This window comes from Vigna umbellata, chromosome 5 (genome assembly GCF_029865625.1).
Source record: "Vigna umbellata cultivar VRB3 chromosome 5, Vumbellata_1.0, whole genome shotgun sequence".
In the NCBI taxonomy this organism is placed as follows: domain Eukaryota; kingdom Viridiplantae; phylum Streptophyta; class Magnoliopsida; order Fabales; family Fabaceae; genus Vigna; species Vigna umbellata.
This window is the reverse complement of record NC_142169.1, coordinates 9435822-9457037: the sequence shown is the minus strand read 5'-3', so window position 1 is coordinate 9457037 and position 21216 is coordinate 9435822. Positions and strand designations below refer to the sequence as shown.

Here is a 21216-nt window from a genome sequence, read left to right as displayed (position 1 = left end):
AATCCGTATACAGATTTTATTTACAGAGCTAAAAGAAAAGATGATATCTCTCTTCAGAATTCCCCGACAAACTCCATCTTGGTCAAATTAAACCATTTTTGTAATTAAAGTGTAATAAATATTTTTGTATTTAACTGAATCCTGGTATTTATCAAAAGTTACTAAACCAAGGGAAAGTAACTTGGATTTCACTTAAAGAATTATTACCATGAAAATAGCGCTTAACCGAGACTAAAATAGTAACTTGGGCAGTAACCCCACTACAATTATAATTTAATTTAGGTTTAAACCTTAGATGATTCTCATATTTGTATGAGAATCTCAGTTAGGTCCTTATATTTGAAACTGTCTCAATTGGGTCATAATATTTGTAAAATTGAGTCAATTTTATATCATATCCGTTAAGTTGTCCCAGACGACGTTAAACTGTGATGACGTGTTTACACTGATGTGCATTGATTAATTAGGTGAAATTTTTATTTAAATTAAAAAATTATGACATGTGTCAGTCCCTTCCCCACCCAAAATTAGGGTTTCAGATTGGGGGAAAGAGACTTCTACTGTTGCACTGTCACGCATGCAAGAATAGGGTTTCGCCTCTTCTCCTCTACCGCACCGTGGAGATTCATGGTTGTGCTTCTCCTTTTGCAATTTCACAGATACTACAAGTGAATCAAACTCATGGTGTAAATTAGGAAAGCTTGATGAACATATTTTGCAGGGAATTTTCTACCGGTATTGCGATACAAAGGTGGAGGCTTGGTGGTCACGATGTTGCGGTGGTGATGAGATGATTGCGCAGGGTTCGCAAGAGAATTGGGGAAAACGCTATTGGGTTTTACTTTGTAGGTTTGTGCGATAGTGGAGATGAAGGAGACGAACACAGTGACAGCGGCTCATGGTCGCGGCGATTTGCGATTGAGGTTTTTCTGATTGTAGGTCTGTGTTGATGGTGGGAGAGCACGATTCTGGGTTGGTTTCTGGTGGCTTCGAATTGCGAAAATAGTGGCTGGCCGTGAGCATAAGTTGCACGATTCTGGAGAATGCCATGGAAGAGGCTTGCGATTTGGCTCGCAGAGATTATGGATGCGTTCGTGGAGATTTGCGAATCGCAGCGGCCATGGAGGCGTTGTTGGCGTTCCGATGATGGTCTGATGCGGTGTAGAAAATTGGATGGTGGCGTGAAGTCTTACGTTGTTGATGGCGGCTGTTGCCTGAGACAATGACGGCAAGGTCGGCGTTGTTTGTAATACAAAGAAGATGATGCGTTCAAGCTTAACGACGATGCGGAGGAGGGTTTCTGATAAAGGTTGATGGAGGAGGACGAATTAGGGTTAGGCAACGGCCTTGCGACAGCGCGACATGGATGTGGTGGCGACACAATTGCGGCACGTTATGGAATTAGGATTTTTGTGGAGAGGATGATGATGTGGCAGTAAGGGTTATCAAATTTCACGTCATTATTTAAAACTTATTTCCATGTAATAAGATCACACAAATCAATATCACCACATCAGCTGACTTTACACCATCTGTGAGAACTTAACGAATAAGGTAAAATTGACTCAATTTTACAAATATTATGACCTAATTGAGACAATTTCAAATATGAAGACTCAAATAAGATTTCCATACAAATACGAGGATCATCTAAGAGTTTAAACCTTTAATTTAATTATCTAAAATTAGACTATGGCAGTTGCATAATCATTATCTAACAACTAATCTCTTATAGATAATATAAGTATATTCCTCCTTTTATCAAAATAAAAAATATAAATGTTTATCTTTATCCTCCCTGTGTTTAATAGTATATTTTAGGTTATTTTTCAGTACAATTATTAGTTTTCCAACAAATGCAGGCAATTCTCAATAATTATAACAACTTTTAGCATGAAACAGACCCTCGTTAATATAGGAGCACAACAACATAACATTAGCAACATTTACAAAAATTAATGAACAAGTTGCTGGGCTAAAGTTACAGGAATGGATAATTTCAAATGTCTAGATTATACTGAAGATACATAAAAGTTCAAGATATCTTCTTCACTTTCCTCTTTTCTTGTATGGAAAATTTTGTCTATTTGACTATAGAAATGTAAGTTGCACCGTTCAATCCAGCATAAAAACACTTTACAAGAACTCAATGTCATTTTCCTTGTATTCAAGAATGATAGAGGCAAGAGCAAGTCTATATGCTGTAGATCTCAAATTCCTGACAAGTACATATATTTCTCTCCTCTTTTTCATAGGCATCTCCTTCCACTGTTCCTCTCTCAAATGAGATAGTAAAACAGCCTCGCAAAAGCCCTCAGCTAGAAGACTCTTGCTGCAATGACATTGCACTCGGTAAGATCCTCTATAATGAGACATTTAAATGTTTTGTAATGCACATACTAGTAAATGATTAAAGTAAAAATTCGAAAAGATTTTACTACCTTCCTTGAACAGATCCTGTTGTGACAAAGCCAATAGGCCACCGGTGAGATTTGCTAGCAATTGAATCATCTGGTATCTGCATTTCCCATCTACCAGAGGAATGTTCTTTGAAGTATAATCGCATAGCAGACTGAGACATTTGAAGTCCCTCTTCATTTCTCTCTGAACTGCAACAATAAACACGACATATATACTTAAATTTAAAAGATTTATATTAGTCTGCACAGAAGTTTTAATTTTAATATCTTTTCCAAGCAACAGGAGAAGAATGAATCATTTCATCTTTATCTTGTACTTGAAAGAGTCGGAAAAATCACAGACTTATACAATGTATAGCAACATTTGTAAGATTCCATCTGAATTGCATGAACCATAAAAATGAATTTAAGAAAATCAATGTTCCTTTGTTAGTAGCTATTCTTTACCGCATTCCAGCCTATAATTAACCATCATATAACAGAAAAATTTACTAGAATAAGAGATCATATCCAACGAAAAGAAAATATTATTCTCAATACTAAAATAGGAATTCATAATTTCAATATTAATTACCTTGAAGTCCATAAAAATATGTCAGAAGGATATGGTACACAAATAACTGCACCCTCTTCAAAACATCCTTCCTTGAATGGACAAAGATGAACTCTTAGAAAACATGGCTTATGGTCATATATTTCAGAGCATTTATACCTTGGATCGAGCTTTAGTTCTCCATTAATAAACTTGGAGATTCTAGCCTCTCCATCTGTTGCATAAGGAAACAATAACAACTGACCGACTTTGGTTTCATGGAGGAATGTGGTCAGCACAGAACCTGTCCTAACTACAGTTCCATCAAACGAATTACTCCAAGAGTCAGAGTTTGATATTTTAAAGCTACCAGGGTAAAGGTTTGGTAATGAATTAGAGTTGGTCAAATCTTCCCTAGTTGAAAGATCAGGAGTCTTCATTGAACTAATCATTTTGTCAAAAGTAATGCGAACGATACCCCATGGAGTTTGGATGGGAACTCTCAAATGCCTTATGGATGGAGGACGAAGTTCTTCTTTTTTATTAAATGCAGCTTCTTTATCTTCCATTAAACAAGAGTATGCCTTACAATCTGGAAAATCTGAAGGGAAAACTGGTAGCCCCATCTGGATAAAGAGAAAAAGATATATTAGTTACAGTATAAAGGCAGAAAGTTTGCATTTTTATGCAGTTGGAGATGCAATGCAAATACTCACTTCACATGTAATCCAATGCTTCTCTTGCAAACCTATTGCATGTGCCCCATTGGAGATAAGCGGAATCCAGAAAGCTTTGACCCAACTTAAGGGAAGTATAACGGACCATCTAGAAGCAAATTACAGAAGCATTCATTGTATAGTATAAAGGAAGGTTTTGACATAAATATTCAATGCATTGCAAGGAATCATGTTCAATCTCATCAGGGTATTAAAACTTAAATTGTGATATGTTTGTCTTATTATTGTTCTTGTAGTATATATCTTAAGCAAGTGATCACAAATACCTATTGTTTGTTTCCAACAATAATGAAATAGTCTAGATATATGTTCATAAACAACACCAGTAAATTCAAGAAATTAAAAGGAAAAATAGATTAAAGAAGTTACCCAATGCTCAATTCCTTCACATCATTTTTTAAAAGAAGAATAGGGCAAGATCTCGAGCTCTGCACCTTAGTTGAAGAGCTGCCATGTCCAGAATCTGTATCAACAAGGCAGAAATTAATCATTCGTTCATGATGTTTCTCCTTGGAAAGGACATTGTCTTCCACTGGGGGCCTCAACCTTCTGGTGGTAGCATACCATAAATCATCAACATTAGACTGGCAAACTTCAAGTTTTGACCATGATAATGAAGATAAATCTTTGTTCTCTTCCAAAATTCCTCCCAGTTCAGCAAGCTCTTTGCACTGTGTTTCCGATGCATCACTCAAAGTCTTAGTTGAAATGTGCTCCACTGGAACAACATTCCTCTTCCATGGCAATTCTCGAGGATCCTTAACATTAAGAGGTAACATAGCACAAGAAGAAAAACTATCTCTATTTTTCAGTGTGGTTGAATTTCTATTCTGAGAAACACACCCTTCTTCAATCACTATATGTTTCTTTAATTGCCAATGATTCTCTGAAATACTAAAAGCCAAGAAGAAAAATAAGCCATTTTTTTATCACTAATGTTATAAAAAAAAAAAAAGAAATTTTTTGCCCAAACTAAACAACAAACCCTCCAACAGGATGAAGTATCTTTTGAAGAAGTTGAAATGCCCGTAATCCAAATAATTCTAATTTTGCAAGTTGACCCTCAAGGGAAAAGCAATTAATTAATATGCCCGTCTTCTCCATCTGAATAAAAAAGAATATTACAAGTGAGTTTATATATAGTTTACAATTTTAAATTTTTTAACTTCATCAGGAATATTAAAACCTTGACCAACCAACACCAACCAAATTAAAACCAAATAGAATTTTATCTGAAACATAACATTTTTTTTTCCAATTTCTACATTTAAGCAAATTTCTAGCACAATTAATGATATTGTGATTTCAGACAAAAAACCTTTTCATATGAAGTTACATAATTACAGAAATAATGTGATAGGTTCAGGCAGTTATAACTGTCTGTGTGGTGGACTATTGTAAACTGACTATTATATATAGTTTGTACAAGGTTGTTTTCATTAGTCTGGGAGTTCTTTGATAGTAAAAGGAAAGGGAGAGACAGGTCTTCTTGAAAGACCTGGTGTTGTGTGTGTTCTACATCCTAGTGCAGACCAAGTTGTCTCGTTTCATTGTAAGATCATCCAAGAACCTGTCTTGGAGTTCTTTGAGAAAGTAATAAAATCTGAGTACCTATCATTGGTATTCAGAGCCTCTTTCTTGGTGATGTGGTGGTTGTTGAGGCATGGTAATTACAAGAATGGAGGCAAGATTGGATGTGCTGGAGAAAGTAATGCAAGAACAGGACAATGAGAATCATAGAAGGTTCCAACGATTGGAGGAGATGATTAAGGGGCTGACGATAGTGGTTAAAAGATTAGCATCCTTTGATAAGCATACAGAGGACAACGTTTATGTTGCCAAGGGAGGAAATGAAGGCAACCGGGGTAAAGAAGTAAGAGGTTCCTTTGGGATTTCTTCAAAATGTGTTAGGTTTCTGAGTAAGAAACCTAATTAACCACGATTACAGTAGGTAGAAAAGATAATGAAAGAATGAATTTCTCTTATTAATGGTAATAGAATTCTCTAAATAAACAAAAGTAAACAAGAATAATTGGGAGCATAACCTCCCACACAGGACTGTAGCCGCTTGTCCACAAACTCAATAATCAAAACATAACCCTAACACTAGAATCTAGCTCTATTTATATTAAATATTTCCATACAATATAGCTCTATTTACGATAAATATTATACTGAATATTTCCCTAGAATATAGCTCTATTTACTATAATTATTTCCCGCCCATCTTATACTGAATATTTCCCTAGGATATAGCTCTATTTACTATAATTATTACTAAATATTTCCCGCCCATCCTAACTGCTACAACAATTAGGATAGTAACTCTTCAATCGATCGGCTCCAGTTCTTGACCTCTTTCCACCGTTCGCCTCGAGCCCTCACCGCCTTCTGTCGTTTGGCTCGATTCCTCACCACTTTCCATTGTTCGGCTTGACCTCTCCCCGCCTTCCACCGTTTGGTGACCTTCTTCTCCCTCACTGCCTTCTATCATTCGGCTTGACCTCTTCCCGCCTTCCACCGTTCGGTGCCCTTCTTCTCTCATATACTTTCTTCTTGTCTCGTATACTTTCCAACCCCTAACAACATCTATTACCTTATATCCTATCAAAATGGCAGAAGTTGGACATTCCTATGTTTACAAGAGACGAAGCTTGAGGCTGGACCAACAGGCTGGAGAAGTATTTTTGTTTGGAAGAAGTCAATGAGGAGGAGAGGATGCAGGTTGTGATGGTTGCTTTGGAGGGGAAAGCTTTGAATTGGTTTCAACAATAGGAAACCTGCAATCTGCATCCCACATGGGAAGCTTTCAAAGACGCGGTGGTTAGACAGTTTTAGCCAACAATGCGGGAAAACCTATTTGAGGTTTTGATTGTGCTATGCCAAACTAGACAAATGGTAGAATATATTGAACAGTTTGAACAAGATGTTAGATTCTTGAAAGGAATAGAGCAAGATTATTTGATTGGCATATTCTTGAATGGTTGAAGGAAGAAATCAATGTTGAAGTTAAACTGTATGAGCCCAAGAACCTTGTTGAGTTAATGATGAAGGCTCAAATGGTGGAAGAAAAGGTTAGAGTCACCACCAAGGGGAATCTCTCACTGTGCAGCTTCAAAGTAACACCCACAAACAGTTGCCACCTACTCGTAATTACTCAAAGGAAAGGGGAAATTCCGTGGGATTTACCAACTCCAACAGAGGAAGTGGAGAGAGCAGTGGCTGTGTCAATACCATCAATAGTTCTCCTGCTGGAACTCCACAAAATGGGGCACCATTTAGAAAATTGTCCCAAGAAGAATTGCAAGATAAAAATTGGGAATATGCTTCAAGTGTGATGAGAAGTTTGGGTCTAACCATACTTGCAAGTCAGGAGTTACGGGAATCTGCTGCCTGCATTCATAAAGAATTTCCAGACTTTCACCTTGAGGATAAGGTGAATCTTCATGGAGGGGTATTGATAGGTTTGATACAGTTTACAAAAGAAGGAAAAAAGAAGGTAGTTAGTACAATTGAAAACACCTCCCATCCATTGAAAACAGTTGTGAAGCTGCTACAGCCATCAATACTGAGTTTCCTGCTTTTTCACCTTGAAGACAAAGTGAAACTTCATGGATGGGTATCGAAAGGTTCAGGGGAAGTATATATTAAAAGACATGAGAGACGGACATTATAACTGTCTGTTGTAAACAAACTATTATATATAGTCTGTATAGGGTTGTTTTCATTAAGTCTGGGAGTTCTTTGATAGTAAAAGGGAAGGGAGAGACAGGTCCTCTCGAAAAACCTGGTGTTGTGTGTTCTACATCCTAGTGCAGACCAAGCTGTCTGGTTTCATTGTAAGATCATCCAATAACTTGTCTTGGAATTCTTTGAAGAAGTAATAAAATTTGGGTACCGATCATAGTGAAAAGTTATCAAGCTGAGATGTGAATGCAAATTATGTCCCATGAAAATGTAGCACTGACATGAAATGAAAGCCTTTCAAATGGACAATGAGAATGGAGGATAGCAGTGTAAATTGAGATTATTTGTAACACACTGATAAACAAACTCATGAAGGCCAGCAGAAAAAAAATAAAGGAAAACTAGGCACAGTAATTAGTGTAGTTATAGAATTCGTTAGAATTTATTAACAGCAGTTACTTACCAAACTATAAAGGTAGGTAGCTATTTTAAATAGTAGAAGGGAAGTAGGATCCCTCATTCAGCAATGTTAGCAATTCAAAAAAGAACATTAGCTTTTTTTGGAAGGAAAAGCTATTGTTTGTACTTTCATTATTGAAACAACTATATTACGTTTTCCCAATCCTTTCTATATGAAATCTCAGACTCTGATTTTGGGTTTATAACACAAACTACAAAGAAAAAAAAAACAACACGAAGAACCATGTAAGAAGCTGAAAAAGAAAGTGAACCTCTTTCCGACAGGCAGTTTTTAGATTATCAAATCCTTCTTCAAAGGCAGAAGCATGTATCCACACCCAAAGGTGTCTAAATGAAGAACCATGCTTCACTTTGTCTGGTTTTTCACATAATTCAACACTATGTTTGTTTGAATCATTACCGATATCATGTTGTCCAAAAGAAGTATAATGATTTTGTTCATCTAGCTGTGTACTTATATTTTGTTGGGAAGTTGGTTGCCACATATAGGTCACAGGAGCAATGGGTGGACAAATGAGGCCTCCATCTTGACGCAGCTGTAGTAAAGAAATAAAATTTCTTTCAGTATTTTAAACCAAACTGGAAGTCACTGGAGTCAAAAGTATGTTAGCTACCATTGCACTTCCATAGGTTACACCAGAGATTAAAGAGTCCGGATGTGTACTTGTTGGAGAGGGTTCTAGTATCGATCTCAATACAGAAATCAACGAATCCTGTATATAATAGTCAACATTAGATAAAACAGAAAACTAAACCATCACTATCTAGGGCTGAGAGCCCACAATAATTGTTTGGAGCAAGCATTTCAATAGGTTTCAATGAGAGAACAAGGCATTAGAAAGTCTTAGACTCAGATGCCTAACAATGAAAAAGAAGAAATTTCCAAAAAAAGTACTAAAATCAAGACTAAAATAAACTACCTCTGGACCCTCCAATTGGAGGGCAGTGTAATAGCTTGCATCGTGTACAAGCACCCCTTCTCTGAGCCTTTTCAAGAGTGCCCTCGAACCTTTCCCTCTGCATAAGAGGATACAAAATTCTTGTTAGTATTTCCAAGGAAATGATAAAACACTCTTGTTGCACCAGGTTTCCATAAAAATTCAAGCAAATCCCAACAAAATCAAAGTCTCAAACAACCCTACATCATGAATTTAATTAGCTTTAAGTTCTCCCATTGACTCTTTCATATGTTTCCTTTTAACCCAAAAAGCCTACCTTCCTTGAAGACATAAAGGAAGATGGTAACCCCAAAGCTTGGTCATAGCAAACCGCTTTGCATGCCAAACATGAGTTCTCAGCCTCTTGGTTCCATCCCCAGAAGTGCAAAAACCATTCTCTGGGTTATTCTTTAGTTCATATCTTCGACGAACACGCCGAGGAAGCTTCTTTAGTTCATCCTCCTCTAAACCTGATTTAACAAAGGCTTTGCCCACTATTCCCACTTTCTGTCTCTTTCTTCTACAACCTTTTCTTGCAATTTGGTTGTTAAATGCAGTTGTTCTTCTTCTCTTGTTCCTTTGAGATCTATAATCATTGTTTACTCGGTTTTCTATGATAGATTGTAGACTATGGAGCTCAAGGGCACGGGATTCAGCGTATTTTTGCACATTGATTGTCCGAGGAGGTTGTAGTATAGGTAATGAAATTTGAGGCCTTTTGATTCCTTCTCCGACCATTGTTACTAACTAATCAAATAAAAAAACATTAGTTTACAATTTTGCATTGTATAGACACAAAATTATGCGGTGAATAAGGGTGGGCATGGATTAGACACAAAATCCAGTAAACATAAATCCTAAGGGCGAAACCCGAAGGACAAAAACAGGGCAAATCAAGGAAGCTCAAGGAAAAATCAGGAAAACCACAAAACAATTGCGAAACAAAATCAGGGACATTAGAACCCCAAAACAATCGTATAACCCAAAAACAAAATCAGGGAAGTCAGGGCAAAGTCAAGGGATAAATAAACGAACCTGTTCGTGGTAACACGCCTCCTTGCTCTGTGTGGCTCCTCTCTTGATCTCGGGCAGTGGTGGTTGCTCTCGATGTAACGACCTAAATCTGGGGGTCACTAAAACATGTAAAAATTTGAAATTTTCATGATTCGAAAATAGCTCCTCAAATAAATTGCATTTAATTAATATTTACAACTGAAATTAGTTCTCAACCAAATCCAATACAAAAATAAATAGTTTGATATAATTAATTAATTCTTTGTATAAAACAAATAAAATTGTAAGGAACTTTTCCCGTATAACAATCACATCATATAGTCATCGCCACAGGTACAAACATAACAAACAAACAAACAAATGCATGGATGAGCTAAACATTCAAAAAATCAAACATTGTAAGAGAATATTAAGAAAACAAAGATATATGTAACCATCAATCCTTTCTGCACATTCTAAACTCCATGGTACTGCCATTCAATCCATATAATATTGAACCAGATCATTTAAGAACACCTTCACAGATTTATTACTTAACAAGAGTAGTTCTTATCCTATACCAATTAAAAATTTCATTATAAGCATTATAATTCCAATACCCATATTCAGAACACATACTGTAATAATTAAATAAAGCAACAATGCCGCAACATGGAATGAAAATGGGATAGCGGCAACATTAATCCACAGTTAGGAGAATGCATACTCACCAGAAATGTTGTACTGCAATGACAACCATGACAGGAACTAACGTGGATTAAATCAAGCATCAAGCATCTCAAACAAGAAAATCAAACACCTCAATCATAAAGCACCAACATTACAAGAAACTAAAACAATGGATTTACAAACCCAAAACAACCATCCATAATAGAAAGAAACCTAGGTTAACTCCAAACACATACCCCATCATCTGTAACTGCCTAGCATACATTCTTAATCCAGCAAAACTTAATCAATTTAGAAACCGCCCAAAACAGAGGATCACATAGCAAAACATGTCATTTCAGCACTTACAGATTTTGGACATTTAACATTCAAGCTTATATTAAGAAGTTAAAACCATTTTATTCAATTCATTCAAGCAACCATGTACAACAAAGATTTATCAGAGTTGTAGACACTTACCAATCAGTATATTACTTCATACATGACATACATTTGCATCACAATATTTCAAACTGATCCATAGAATTCTGTTATGCAAGTTGAGTGATTATTTTCATTCCAAAAGCCACATCTACTAAGCTATTTTAGATCTTCACAGCCTAATTACTAGTTTCTACGTATATCCTAACCACACATTATTTTCAACAGACATGTTCCTAATCTGATAGGATATGAATGAGGACGTTAGAAGGAAGGGAAGACAATAACAAAATATGGTTGTTAGACGGGTTTGGGGGAAAACGGTTAGGCAGTTGTGGTTCCTTGGGAGGGTTGGCTTTTTAAGGAGGGTTGGGGTCTGGGGGCTGACACGGTTTTTGTATCTTAGTGTGGACAGGTTTGTACCTGTGAGAAGGGACTGGTTCTCTTGGATGTTGAGTGATTGTACCTTAGTGATAAGACATTAGTATTCGTATGTCAGGGGAGACAGCTCCCTTGGAAGCGTTCGAATTGTATTCTTTTCTTACAAGAATAATAATACTTGATTGTTTCAGTGTTTCTGCGTGTTTGATGCTGTCAAGTGTGTGTTTTCTGATTTCTTGTTTCAAGAAATCTAACAATTGGTTCGACCTTCCGGATCTTGGAGGGGAAAAAATCATGGAAGGGAGAATGAGCACATTGGAAAGGTCTTTGGAGGAACTGAGAGTGGAGACCAGAGAGAGACTTCAAGAAATCATGGACATGTTTAGGGTTCTCATGAAAAAAGATCAAGAACCAGGAAAAAGGATTAGAAGGCAGTCAAGGGTCTGTAAATGAAGATCAAAGTTCTGTTAACGGTGGAAAAATAGGAAGGAAAGAGGAATTTCTTCAAGATATCTTGAAAAAAAAGAAAGAGGGAAAGATGAGTATGGATGCTAAGAAAGATATGTTGCAAGACATCAAGAAAGCAAAGCAACCCTCAGATAAAGGAGAAAATTCAATAAAAAACCAACCATCAAAGAACCTGGAAGAAAAAACAGAACAGGGGTTCAAGCCCTGGCAGCAAAAATCCAAGAATTTTTCTTGGGAAGATCTTGCAGCAACTCTGCCAAGGTTAGTTAAGGGGAACAGGAGAAGCATGATATTGGATAGTTTGACAGCAGGAACAAGGACTTAGAATGGAAAAAATTTCATCCAAGAATTCAAGATATGGGAGTCCCAAGTAAAATCAACACAAAGAGATCAGTTGAGGGAGTATTCCTTGGGAAAGCTACAGGCCCTATGCAAAAAGGACAAGTTTCTCACCCACATCACCAATGTGGACATGGCTGAGTATTTGTCTAGGTGTTTGGAAAGCAAGGACACAGAAAATAGTGTGGTGTTATCTAGTAGGAGTTGTTGGAATGTTAGGATGTCTATGTTGACCCATAGGTGTGGATCCAATCACATGCATAGGAATTCTTATGGCTGGTTTGCAACTAATAATAAGAGTGGTGACAGTAATAGATGGGAATGGAATGAAGATATGAAAATATTAGATTTTTTCATTATGGATTTAGGGTTCTTGGTGGATGATTCCCGGGTTTTTAACGCCTCTTGTCACGTGAGCAAGGAATTCAGTAGTTTCTCCATGAGTGTTCGTGTGATTGCCAGAAGAAGGGAGAGGGGTTATCGGATGTATGATAGGCATATGGGAAAGTTCACTTGGAGAATCAAGAATTTTTCTGGGTGGAAGGACTTGCTAAAGAAGAGGAAAATCATGGATACAGATTCAAGAAATACTTCCAGTGATTGGAATTGTTTTGTTAGCCATTAGTTATCAACGGTGAACCAGAAAATGGAGGATAAGTCTTTCACCAAGGAATTTCAGAACCACTACTCAAAAGCTGCAAAGGATGGGGGTTGGGTGAGTTTGTGACACTCATCAATCTCTTTGAACAAGATTCAGGGTGTTGTGTCCAGGAAAAGGACATAGTCTCGGCTGAAGATCTTACCAAGCATGATTTCGAGTTGAGTAATAATGGCTCTTCTTTGGACAATTCGGATAGAAGAAGTTCTTTTACATGGAAGAATAAGAAGCTCCTCACTTTCAAGGAAATAATGAAGACACGAAAATGGTTCCATAAATTTTGTCTCTCATATCGACCACCACCCAAGCCTCCAGACCTGAAGTTGCAGGTAGTAGCCAGCTGGTTCCCTTCCAATGATTAGACCATATAACAATGCCAACTCAAGCTTCATTGTTCCAACCTGGAAGACAAGGTTGTTTTGCAGCGGTGTGTAATGATAGAATATGAATGTGGACGTTAGAAGGAAGGGAAGACAATAACAAAATATAGTTGTTAGAGGGGTTTGGGAGAAAACGGTTAGGAAGTTGTGGTTCCTTGGGAGGATTGGCTTTTTAAGGAGGGTTGGCTTTTTAAGGAGGGTTGGGGTCTGGGGCAGACACGGTTTTTGTATCTTAGTGTGGACAGGTCTGTACCTGTGAAAAGGGACTGGTTCCCTTGGATGTTGAGTGATTGTATCTTAGTGACAGGACATTAGTATTTCTGTGTGAGGGGAGACAGCTCCCTTGGAAGTGTTCGAATTGTATTTTTTGTATTCTTTTCTTACAAGAATAATATTACCAGGCTGTTTCAGTGTTTCTGTGTGTGTTTGGTGCTGTCAAGTGTGTGTTTTCTTATTTCTTGTTTCGAGAAATCTAACATAATCACAACCAATTCTAAACATATTGACAATCAACTCCACGGTGCAGTAGTTTCAGAGTTCAAGCAATAACAATAGTTATATATATAACATCTAATATGATATCCATCCATCTTTTGTCACTACATTTTATCCACTAACATGTATATAACAGGCAAACAATACTATATTCTCAAACTATAAAGTAAACAGAAAGTTACAAATTAACCCAATATAAAAGCAGCTAATAATGAACTCAATTTAACTTCCCATAGTTTGAATCAAGAATACATATGCTTGCCTAACAGTCCCACACCAGACCAGATTTTCACTCATCCAAATTTGCACTTAATAGCAGTAGTTTTACCAAGATATTTCATTAACTAAATTCATTTTGGGTTAACCTAGTATCTTGCAGATCTAATGATATTCCACACAAAACCATCAGAGCATAACCAATTTTCCTTACCTCTTCATGTCCAAACCAGTTTAAATAACAATTATACTTAACTTGGTTACTTACTTTGATCATTACCTAAACATACCCCTACCCTCATTGTCTTAACCAAAACATGCATACTTAATAATCTACACTAACTAAATACTCTCACAATCAATAAATTTCAGGTAAAACATACAATGCACTCACACCTTCAGCAATGATGACTCAATCTGTCACCATCCAATCAGCACATGATGTTGTAATCTACTATAATTCCATCCTAATGTCAAAATACACATATACAGACATGCTTAGACCAATGATACTGGACCATACAGAGTTAAATAGTTTTTACAAACCAAGCAGATAACAAACAAGTTATCATACATGCATACAAAAAAATCATACTTCCAAGTATCAGAACACATTAACCACATAGTTAAACACTTTATCTTCCCTTGTTTCATTATCTCTGACCCATGCCAACATTCCCTTTCTGACATCAGTTTTCTCGTACCAATCTATCCTTCTCCCAATTCAATGAGAGAATTTCACACACATAACATCAAAGCAAACAACCAAAACAGTGTAAAATCAATCAATGGAATTGATAACTTTAATAGAAATGTATTCCCTCAATTATAAAATGTTTTAATATAGAATCTCTTTACCTCATCCACAAATTTCCAGCAATATTACACATCATTACGCTGTAGTCAAACAATCAATCTGAACATATTCACACCATTCACATAGAACTCTAATTAACCGCAGACATCTAGAATAACATGTGTAACTCAGAGCAGCAGGTACACTTAGTTTTTTCTTCCTATTCTGCACTAATGCCATCATTCAAATAGTTTTGAAACAACATACCTCAAGAACATCATAGTTGCACATCACAAACTAGACCAGCTCACTCCCCAAGATCTCAATATTTTTTTTCAAAACCCTGGCTCTGATACCAAATGTAATATCCCACCTTTGGGAGTCACTAAAACATAACCGAAAGAAAATATTTTTCATTAAAATACCCGAGTAAAATAAATTTCTTAATTCAGGTAATAAAACTCCAATCAATACATAAGCTCAATTAATTGCAACTTGAAAGAAACATACATAACTTGATATCCTTTTTCATTAGAAAACATTAGATAATACAATTTCCTAATGACCAAATAAATATCCTTCTGAAAAGAAAATTCCCGATGAAGCTATCTCATCTTTCTCAAATCTACCAAAATACCTAAATCACATGTACACCACAACTGATCCGTATAATCCAATCGTTACGATCATCATAACACACACCTCAACAAAACAATCAATTGTACGGATGAGCTAACGCAAAAAAAAAAAAAAAAAAAAATCACATAAACAAAACAACAACAGCCACTCAATAATATGAAAACACACGCATTCAATCAATTCACAATTCCCCCACGACAACAAACCAATCATTACCCCCTATCTTTCTCTCCTGGTACATTACTCCCAGTGGTCTAACAATGATAAAACCATACACCTATCGGGCATTGAGTAGTCCACTCTTCCTGTCTCAATATAGTCAGAAAAAGCGCTCAGTTCCACAACCAGATTTTTATTCCAAAACTTACTATAAATCAACATTACTCTACTTTCCACAACCAGATTTTTATTCCAGAATCAAGCATACGTCAAGCTAACAGATATCTACATATTATCTTTCTAATTTCAAGCTTATTTGAATCCAGAACCAATATATATATAAATGGTACAGAGCGGAATTTCCAACTGCATATTAGCCATTAAAAGGACATACAACACCGAATAGTTTATTAATATTTGATTCCAAATCAGCAAGGTCATATTCCTAATTTGCATTCACTCAGCATTAAAATCAAATAGCATAATTTGACAGAATAGGACACACTCATACACTTTTATTTTGCATATATCACGAGAAGGATGGTAGAAAGATTGGCCAATCAATATGTTCATGGTTAACAATCCATTATAAAATGAGACAGATTAGTCTATACATCATAAACTAACCACTCAGAAATCAATCCCAAATTGATTCATACAAGTAATCGAAAACCCCATTTTACCTTTCCCTTTCATATAACATAAAAGAGCATATGTATCAAAATTTCCAGAATCCATAGGCACCATTACAATCACATAGCAACACGATACAAAAATCAAAAGCAATTTAGCTCTCCATACCTGGATGTTGATTCCTTTCCACCACTATCGCACCCTTCCTCCAATCCCGCGACTCCGTTTTCACTCGTAAGTTTTTCTCGAATTCTTCTTCCTCTTTATCGTGCCCTCGAAACGGAATCCTCACGATGCTCTCACCTAGGATTCTCGTCGCGCCTCCTAACGGCCGTTCTCGCCTTAACTCCTATTCACTCCCCTTAGGTTACGTTTAACTGTTTTTCCATTTGTTATTTTTTATTCTTTTTTATTACTTATTTTTTAATTTGTTTTTATTTTATTTTTTTTCCTCAGCTCTTTTTTGTTTACATTTTATTTTTTAAATATTTGTTTGAAATAAATTTATTTATTCAAACTAAATTGAAAGTTGACAACACTCATTCATAATTTCTTTTAAAAAAAGATAGACAAAATCACAAAATAAAATATGTCAAGTTACACTAAATTATAAATGCAAATTGATAAGTATTTTGCACTAACAAGAAGTAAAAAGTATCAAATTTAATATTTTTAATGAAATAACTACATAAAAATTAAATAATTATTCATATAAATTTATTTCGTAAATTTGGAAGATTCGGAATTCGTATATTTACAAGGAAATTATATTTAGCTCATAACATTTATATTTTTTCTAATTTTAAAATAAATAAAAATCTTTAATATTTTCAATAAAATAATATTTATACTTATTTCAATTTATTTGTTTTCTTTATATTTTTCATAATAACCGATAATACTCATCTCTATTTGGACTGCAAAAGAGGAGATTCTTGTTTCTAATCTATTTGTGTACTGCTTATATTTTTATTAGAGGGTTAGAGAGGTGTTTTATATTTTTGACGTAAGGTCTCTATAAAAACATTGTTGTAAAAACCTTGATCATTATAGTGTATTGGCTTCCTGTGGTTGGAAGAACACTGGATGTAGGCTTCGCCGAACCAGTATAAAAACTCAGCGTTTGATCTTTCTTATCCTACTCTATTACATTCAATCGATTATACTTTACACGCATTCGATTAAATTTCCGCTGCATTGAAAATATTTTAACTTGCGTTTCAAGAAAAGTATAAAGGCATCTCTTTTGGTGAATTATTTTTTGAAAGTTTTAAATTTTATTCTTCACCAATTCAAAGCCCCCCTCTTGGTGTGAGAAATTGAGTCATTCTATTTTAACAATAACTCTCCAAATTTACATATTTTTCTATGATTAGGAGTCTTTCTTAGCTTCTTTTAGTTTCTTATTGCTTAGAATTAGGATAGTTTTAGGTTTTTCCTTAAATTCTTTAGTTTTGTATACTTTTAGTTAAAAATATGTTTTTAGGAGTATTTATTTAGGTTCTTCTTAATGATTAAAGATTTTATATTTTTTTAGAAAATCTTTGATAAAAATCTTTCTTTTTAATTGTTAGATTTCATTTTCTTTTCTTTAATTTTGAATTGATTTCTTTTTCTCTTTTTGCTGCTAGACAGATTTAATTGGAATTGGGTCACTGCATTGAAATTGGGTCAGAGATGGAATGGAAACGCAGCACCTTAGCTAGTTGGACCTTCGCACATAAAGCTGTTGAGTTGAGGCCCTTTAGGAAGATTAATGACGCGTTGTACCTGGAGTAATTGTTGCTGCCTTGGATAGCTGAGTTGTTGTAAACGCTGATGGGTCGTTATTCTAGCCAGAAGAAATATTGGGCCACTACTGCACTACATTGGGCTGACTCCCAATTAATTAAACGCAACGTTTTGGTGTAGGGAGCTACTACTTTTCGGGATCTTTGGCAATATGCATCTTTTGGCAAAATGAGAGAAACACTCGAGCATTTCATTTGGAGAAAACTCCTTCAGAGCTAGGGCTTGAGCAAAGAGGAAAAGAAGAGTGAATGGGAGAGAAGGAAGCTATGGCTCGTGCCACTTACCAAATGAAGATGATCCAGTGAATGTGCACGTGCGGGAGGCTCAATCGGCTGAATCGGTGAGAAGCTAGAGTTGATCAGAGGGCAAAGATAAGAGCAGTGCAAGAAAGAGCGGTGATCGTCCGATGGGAAGCTCAAAGCATATCGAAGAAGGTTCTCGACTTATCTTCCCTTTTCCCCTTTCTTCCCTCTTTCATTTTTTTCGACCCTATATAAAGGGGTTTTCTTCGTGTAAATACACACTTTTACTTTCACAGAGCTTTTACAATTTTAGTTTTTGAGTAGAATAGAAAGTAGTTCTAGTTTTACTCACTTTCATAGATTAGGGTTTATATTTTCTTTTGGTTGTGGCCGAGACAATTGCGAGGGTGACAGGCCGCGAGAATCTTGGTGACTTCCGGTATAGTTGTAATCTTCTTTTCTTGTTAATAAACTTTCTTTGCTTTTGATTTTATGCAATTTTTTTCTTTTGAGAAATTGATTTGGATTCTAGAACTCTGCATTCTGTGATTCCTTTTTGGAATTAAAAGACTCCACTGATAATGTTGAATTTTACCTATATTTCTATTATGAATAAGTAAACAAAATCAACTGTTTCTTAGCTTTCTACCTTCCTTATGCCTTACTTTGTTGTGTTTTTGAGTAGTTATATCTTGAGTTGTATTGATTCCAATTTTATCAATAATCCCCACTTTTTGTTGTGTTAGATCATTTTCATGAAGCTTGTATGCCAAACCATAGAATGGAAGAACCACATGTAAAAGAGGAAGTATTGAGCAAAGATAAATGCTATAGCTCGGGTGCAGCTAGCATGCAGTTGAGCCCCATTCATCCTGGCTTACTGTAGTTGAGGTGCAGTTGGCACGCAGCTGAACGCCACCTCTCTAGAATGTTGCCCCTAGGGTGCAGCTGAGCGTCTGCTCTCTGGAATGCTGCCGCTGGGCTGCAACTGAGTGCTCTGTCACTGAAATTTTGTAGCTGGGCTGCAATTGAGTGCTCTGTCACTGAAATTTTGTAGCTGGGCTGCAGTTGGGGTGCAACTGAGCGGTAGTGACGCTGATGTGGCAAATTTGGTCTATTTAGGGCTGAAACTCGAAGGGATTTGATCTTTGGCTGTCCAAACACGATTTCTCTCATTTGGAGCTCTTGGAGGTGAGCTGGGAGCTGTGGGAACAATCCTTCTTCACCATTGGGTCTTCTTCCTTCTTTCATTTCCAACATTGTTGTAAGCTTGAGCTCTTCATTCATGGAGAGCTAGTTTCATTGTTGTTGGGGGATTAATGTAACCACTGAACTCTTATGTAAACTACTGTGTTTTGAATGAATATATGCATCTCTCATTGATTGTTATTGTTTAATTCCTTCTCTTAATGCTTGTTGTGAAGTTGCTACTCATGGCATGATTTTAGGGTTTGCTTGATATTGGGAAATGTTGAATAAATATGGAACTGGATTAAACTCCTAAATGAAATAATATCTAAGGATAGAACTAGGACCTTTGGTTGTCTTAAATCTTAATTCTTAATGCGGAAATAATTATTAGGTTTTCCAAGAGATTGGAGCCTAATATGGAAGTCTAGGCTCTCTCTACCAAGGGATTCAGTTTGAGTAATTTAGTAAATTGACATTGGCATATTAATGAAGAGGAAGTAATTTCCTATACATAAGAGTGAAGTAGGTGAAATCATACCCCCAACAATACCATTTCATATCATTTCTAATATTTCCATTTCCAAGTGTTTGAGTATCTAAGATCACTTTTATCATTTATGTTTCATGTTTACTTTAATTACACTAAAACCCAAATTATGGAATCATTCTTTAGTCTAAGTTAGTTCTAAGTTATACGATTGTTTGGTGACACGAGTCTCTTGGGAAACGATATCCGGTCTTACCGGTTTATTACTTGATACGAATTGGTACACTTGTCAAAGTCTCAACAAGTTTTTGGCGTCGTTGCTATGGACTCGGTGTTAAAAGTAGACTTTTGTGTAATTTTTAACCGATTTAGAGTTTGTTCTTTTGTGTCTAATTTTCTGTTTTATTATAATTACGATCTCTATACTTTTGGGCTAACTTGTAGCTCGAGTTTTGTTGTTCTCTAGTGTATGCAGGGAAATATCCGTACAAGGAGGACTGTGTCATCTGAACCACTCCTTGTCGACCCTGAGATCGAGAAAACAGCTCGTAGAAACAATAGTGACACAAGGAGACAACGAGCTATAAATCAACAAGTTGCCCATGAATCTTCACCTTCTTACAACAATTAGAACACTGAGCTTCTTGATACTTCTTTTGTGAAAGAAATGGATGACACAGGATCACCTCCAAGGAGGACCATAGGGGACTCTATTGCTTACACAAGCCAGAGGAATTTCTCAAGCATTGTGAGGCCCACTATGAGTGATAAACTGGCAGAAATGAAGCTTGCTCTACTTAAGCTCATCAGTTCTAATCAATTTTCTAGCATGGACAATGAAGGCCCTCATGCTCATTTGGTTACTTTCTATGAATTATGTGGCTCTGTGGGTGTAATTGGGGAGGATGAAGAAGCGTTGTACATGAGACTCTTCCCATTTTCTCTAAATGGCAAAGCAAAGGCTTGGCTTCAGTCATAGCCTAATCAAAGTTTGACTAGTTGGGAGGATGTGGAACACAAATTTCTTGCTCGCTTTTTTCCACCACCAAAGAGCATATAAGTAAAGGCTGCAATTGCTACTTTCGTCCAATGAGTAGATGAACTATTGTGTGAAGCTTGGGAAAGATTCAAAGCTTTATTGAGAAAGTGTCCCAATCATGGATTCAGCCTGAAAATGCAAGTGCAAACTTTTTGTAATGGGCTGTAACCTCACACTAAGATGATACTAGATGCATCCTTTAGTGGTTCGGTTCTATTCAAGACTGCTGATGAAGCCATTGCTGTTATTGAAAATATGGCTTCCACTGACATGCAGAGTCAACATGGGAGAACACAAGTATAAAGGAGAGGAGTTTATGAACTTGGTGCTCAGGATGCACTACTTGCACAAAACATACTTCTTGCCCAACAAATGGAGTTCCTGACTCAACATATGGCCAAGCTA

General features: G+C 36.2%; 1 protein-coding gene and 1 pseudogene across 7 annotated transcripts; one reads left to right on the top strand and one right to left on the bottom strand.

Moving 5' to 3' along the window:
* Positions 1-1886: 1886 nt before the first annotated feature.
* Positions 1887-16442, bottom strand: LOC124845630 (ribonucleases P/MRP protein subunit POP1-like). Of its 7 annotated transcripts, XM_088116002.1 has the most exons (13): positions 16230-16442; positions 14898-15015; positions 9830-9917; positions 9072-9541; positions 8777-8873; positions 8471-8569; positions 8108-8392; positions 4675-4793; positions 4059-4583; positions 3669-3777; positions 2995-3578; positions 2442-2609; positions 1887-2332 (listed from the first exon to the last, which is right to left on the bottom strand). In XM_088116002.1, exons 2-13 carry the CDS (start codon positions 14909-14911, stop codon positions 2137-2139), a joined length of 2754 nt encoding a protein of 917 aa, XP_087972128.1. In that variant the 5' UTR covers positions 14912-15015; positions 16230-16442; the 3' UTR covers positions 1887-2136. The 7 variants fall into 7 exon arrangements, with proteins under 7 accessions (XP_087972128.1, XP_087972129.1, XP_087972131.1 ...); XM_088116003.1 differs by lacking the exon at positions 14898-15015 and having other exon boundaries at positions 9830-9927; XM_088116005.1 differs by lacking the exon at positions 14898-15015 and having other exon boundaries at positions 9072-9537; positions 9830-9927.
* A 3799-nt stretch (positions 16443-20241) lies between these two features.
* LOC148197652 (uncharacterized) lies at positions 20242-20979 on the top strand (annotated as a pseudogene).
* The last annotated feature ends 237 nt before the right edge of the window (positions 20980-21216 follow it).

Bases quoted from the DNA above. Each gene is read 5' to 3' on its own strand.
- LOC124845630 (XM_088116002.1), bottom strand. The intron at 8,874-9,071 runs GTAGGCTTTTTG...CCTCTTATGCAG, and splicing joins CCTTTATGTCTTCAAGGAAG to AGGGAAAGGTTCGAGGGCAC. The intron at 8,393-8,470 runs GTAGCTAACATA...TCTTTACTACAG, and splicing joins TAACCTATGGAAGTGCAATG to CTGCGTCAAGATGGAGGCCT.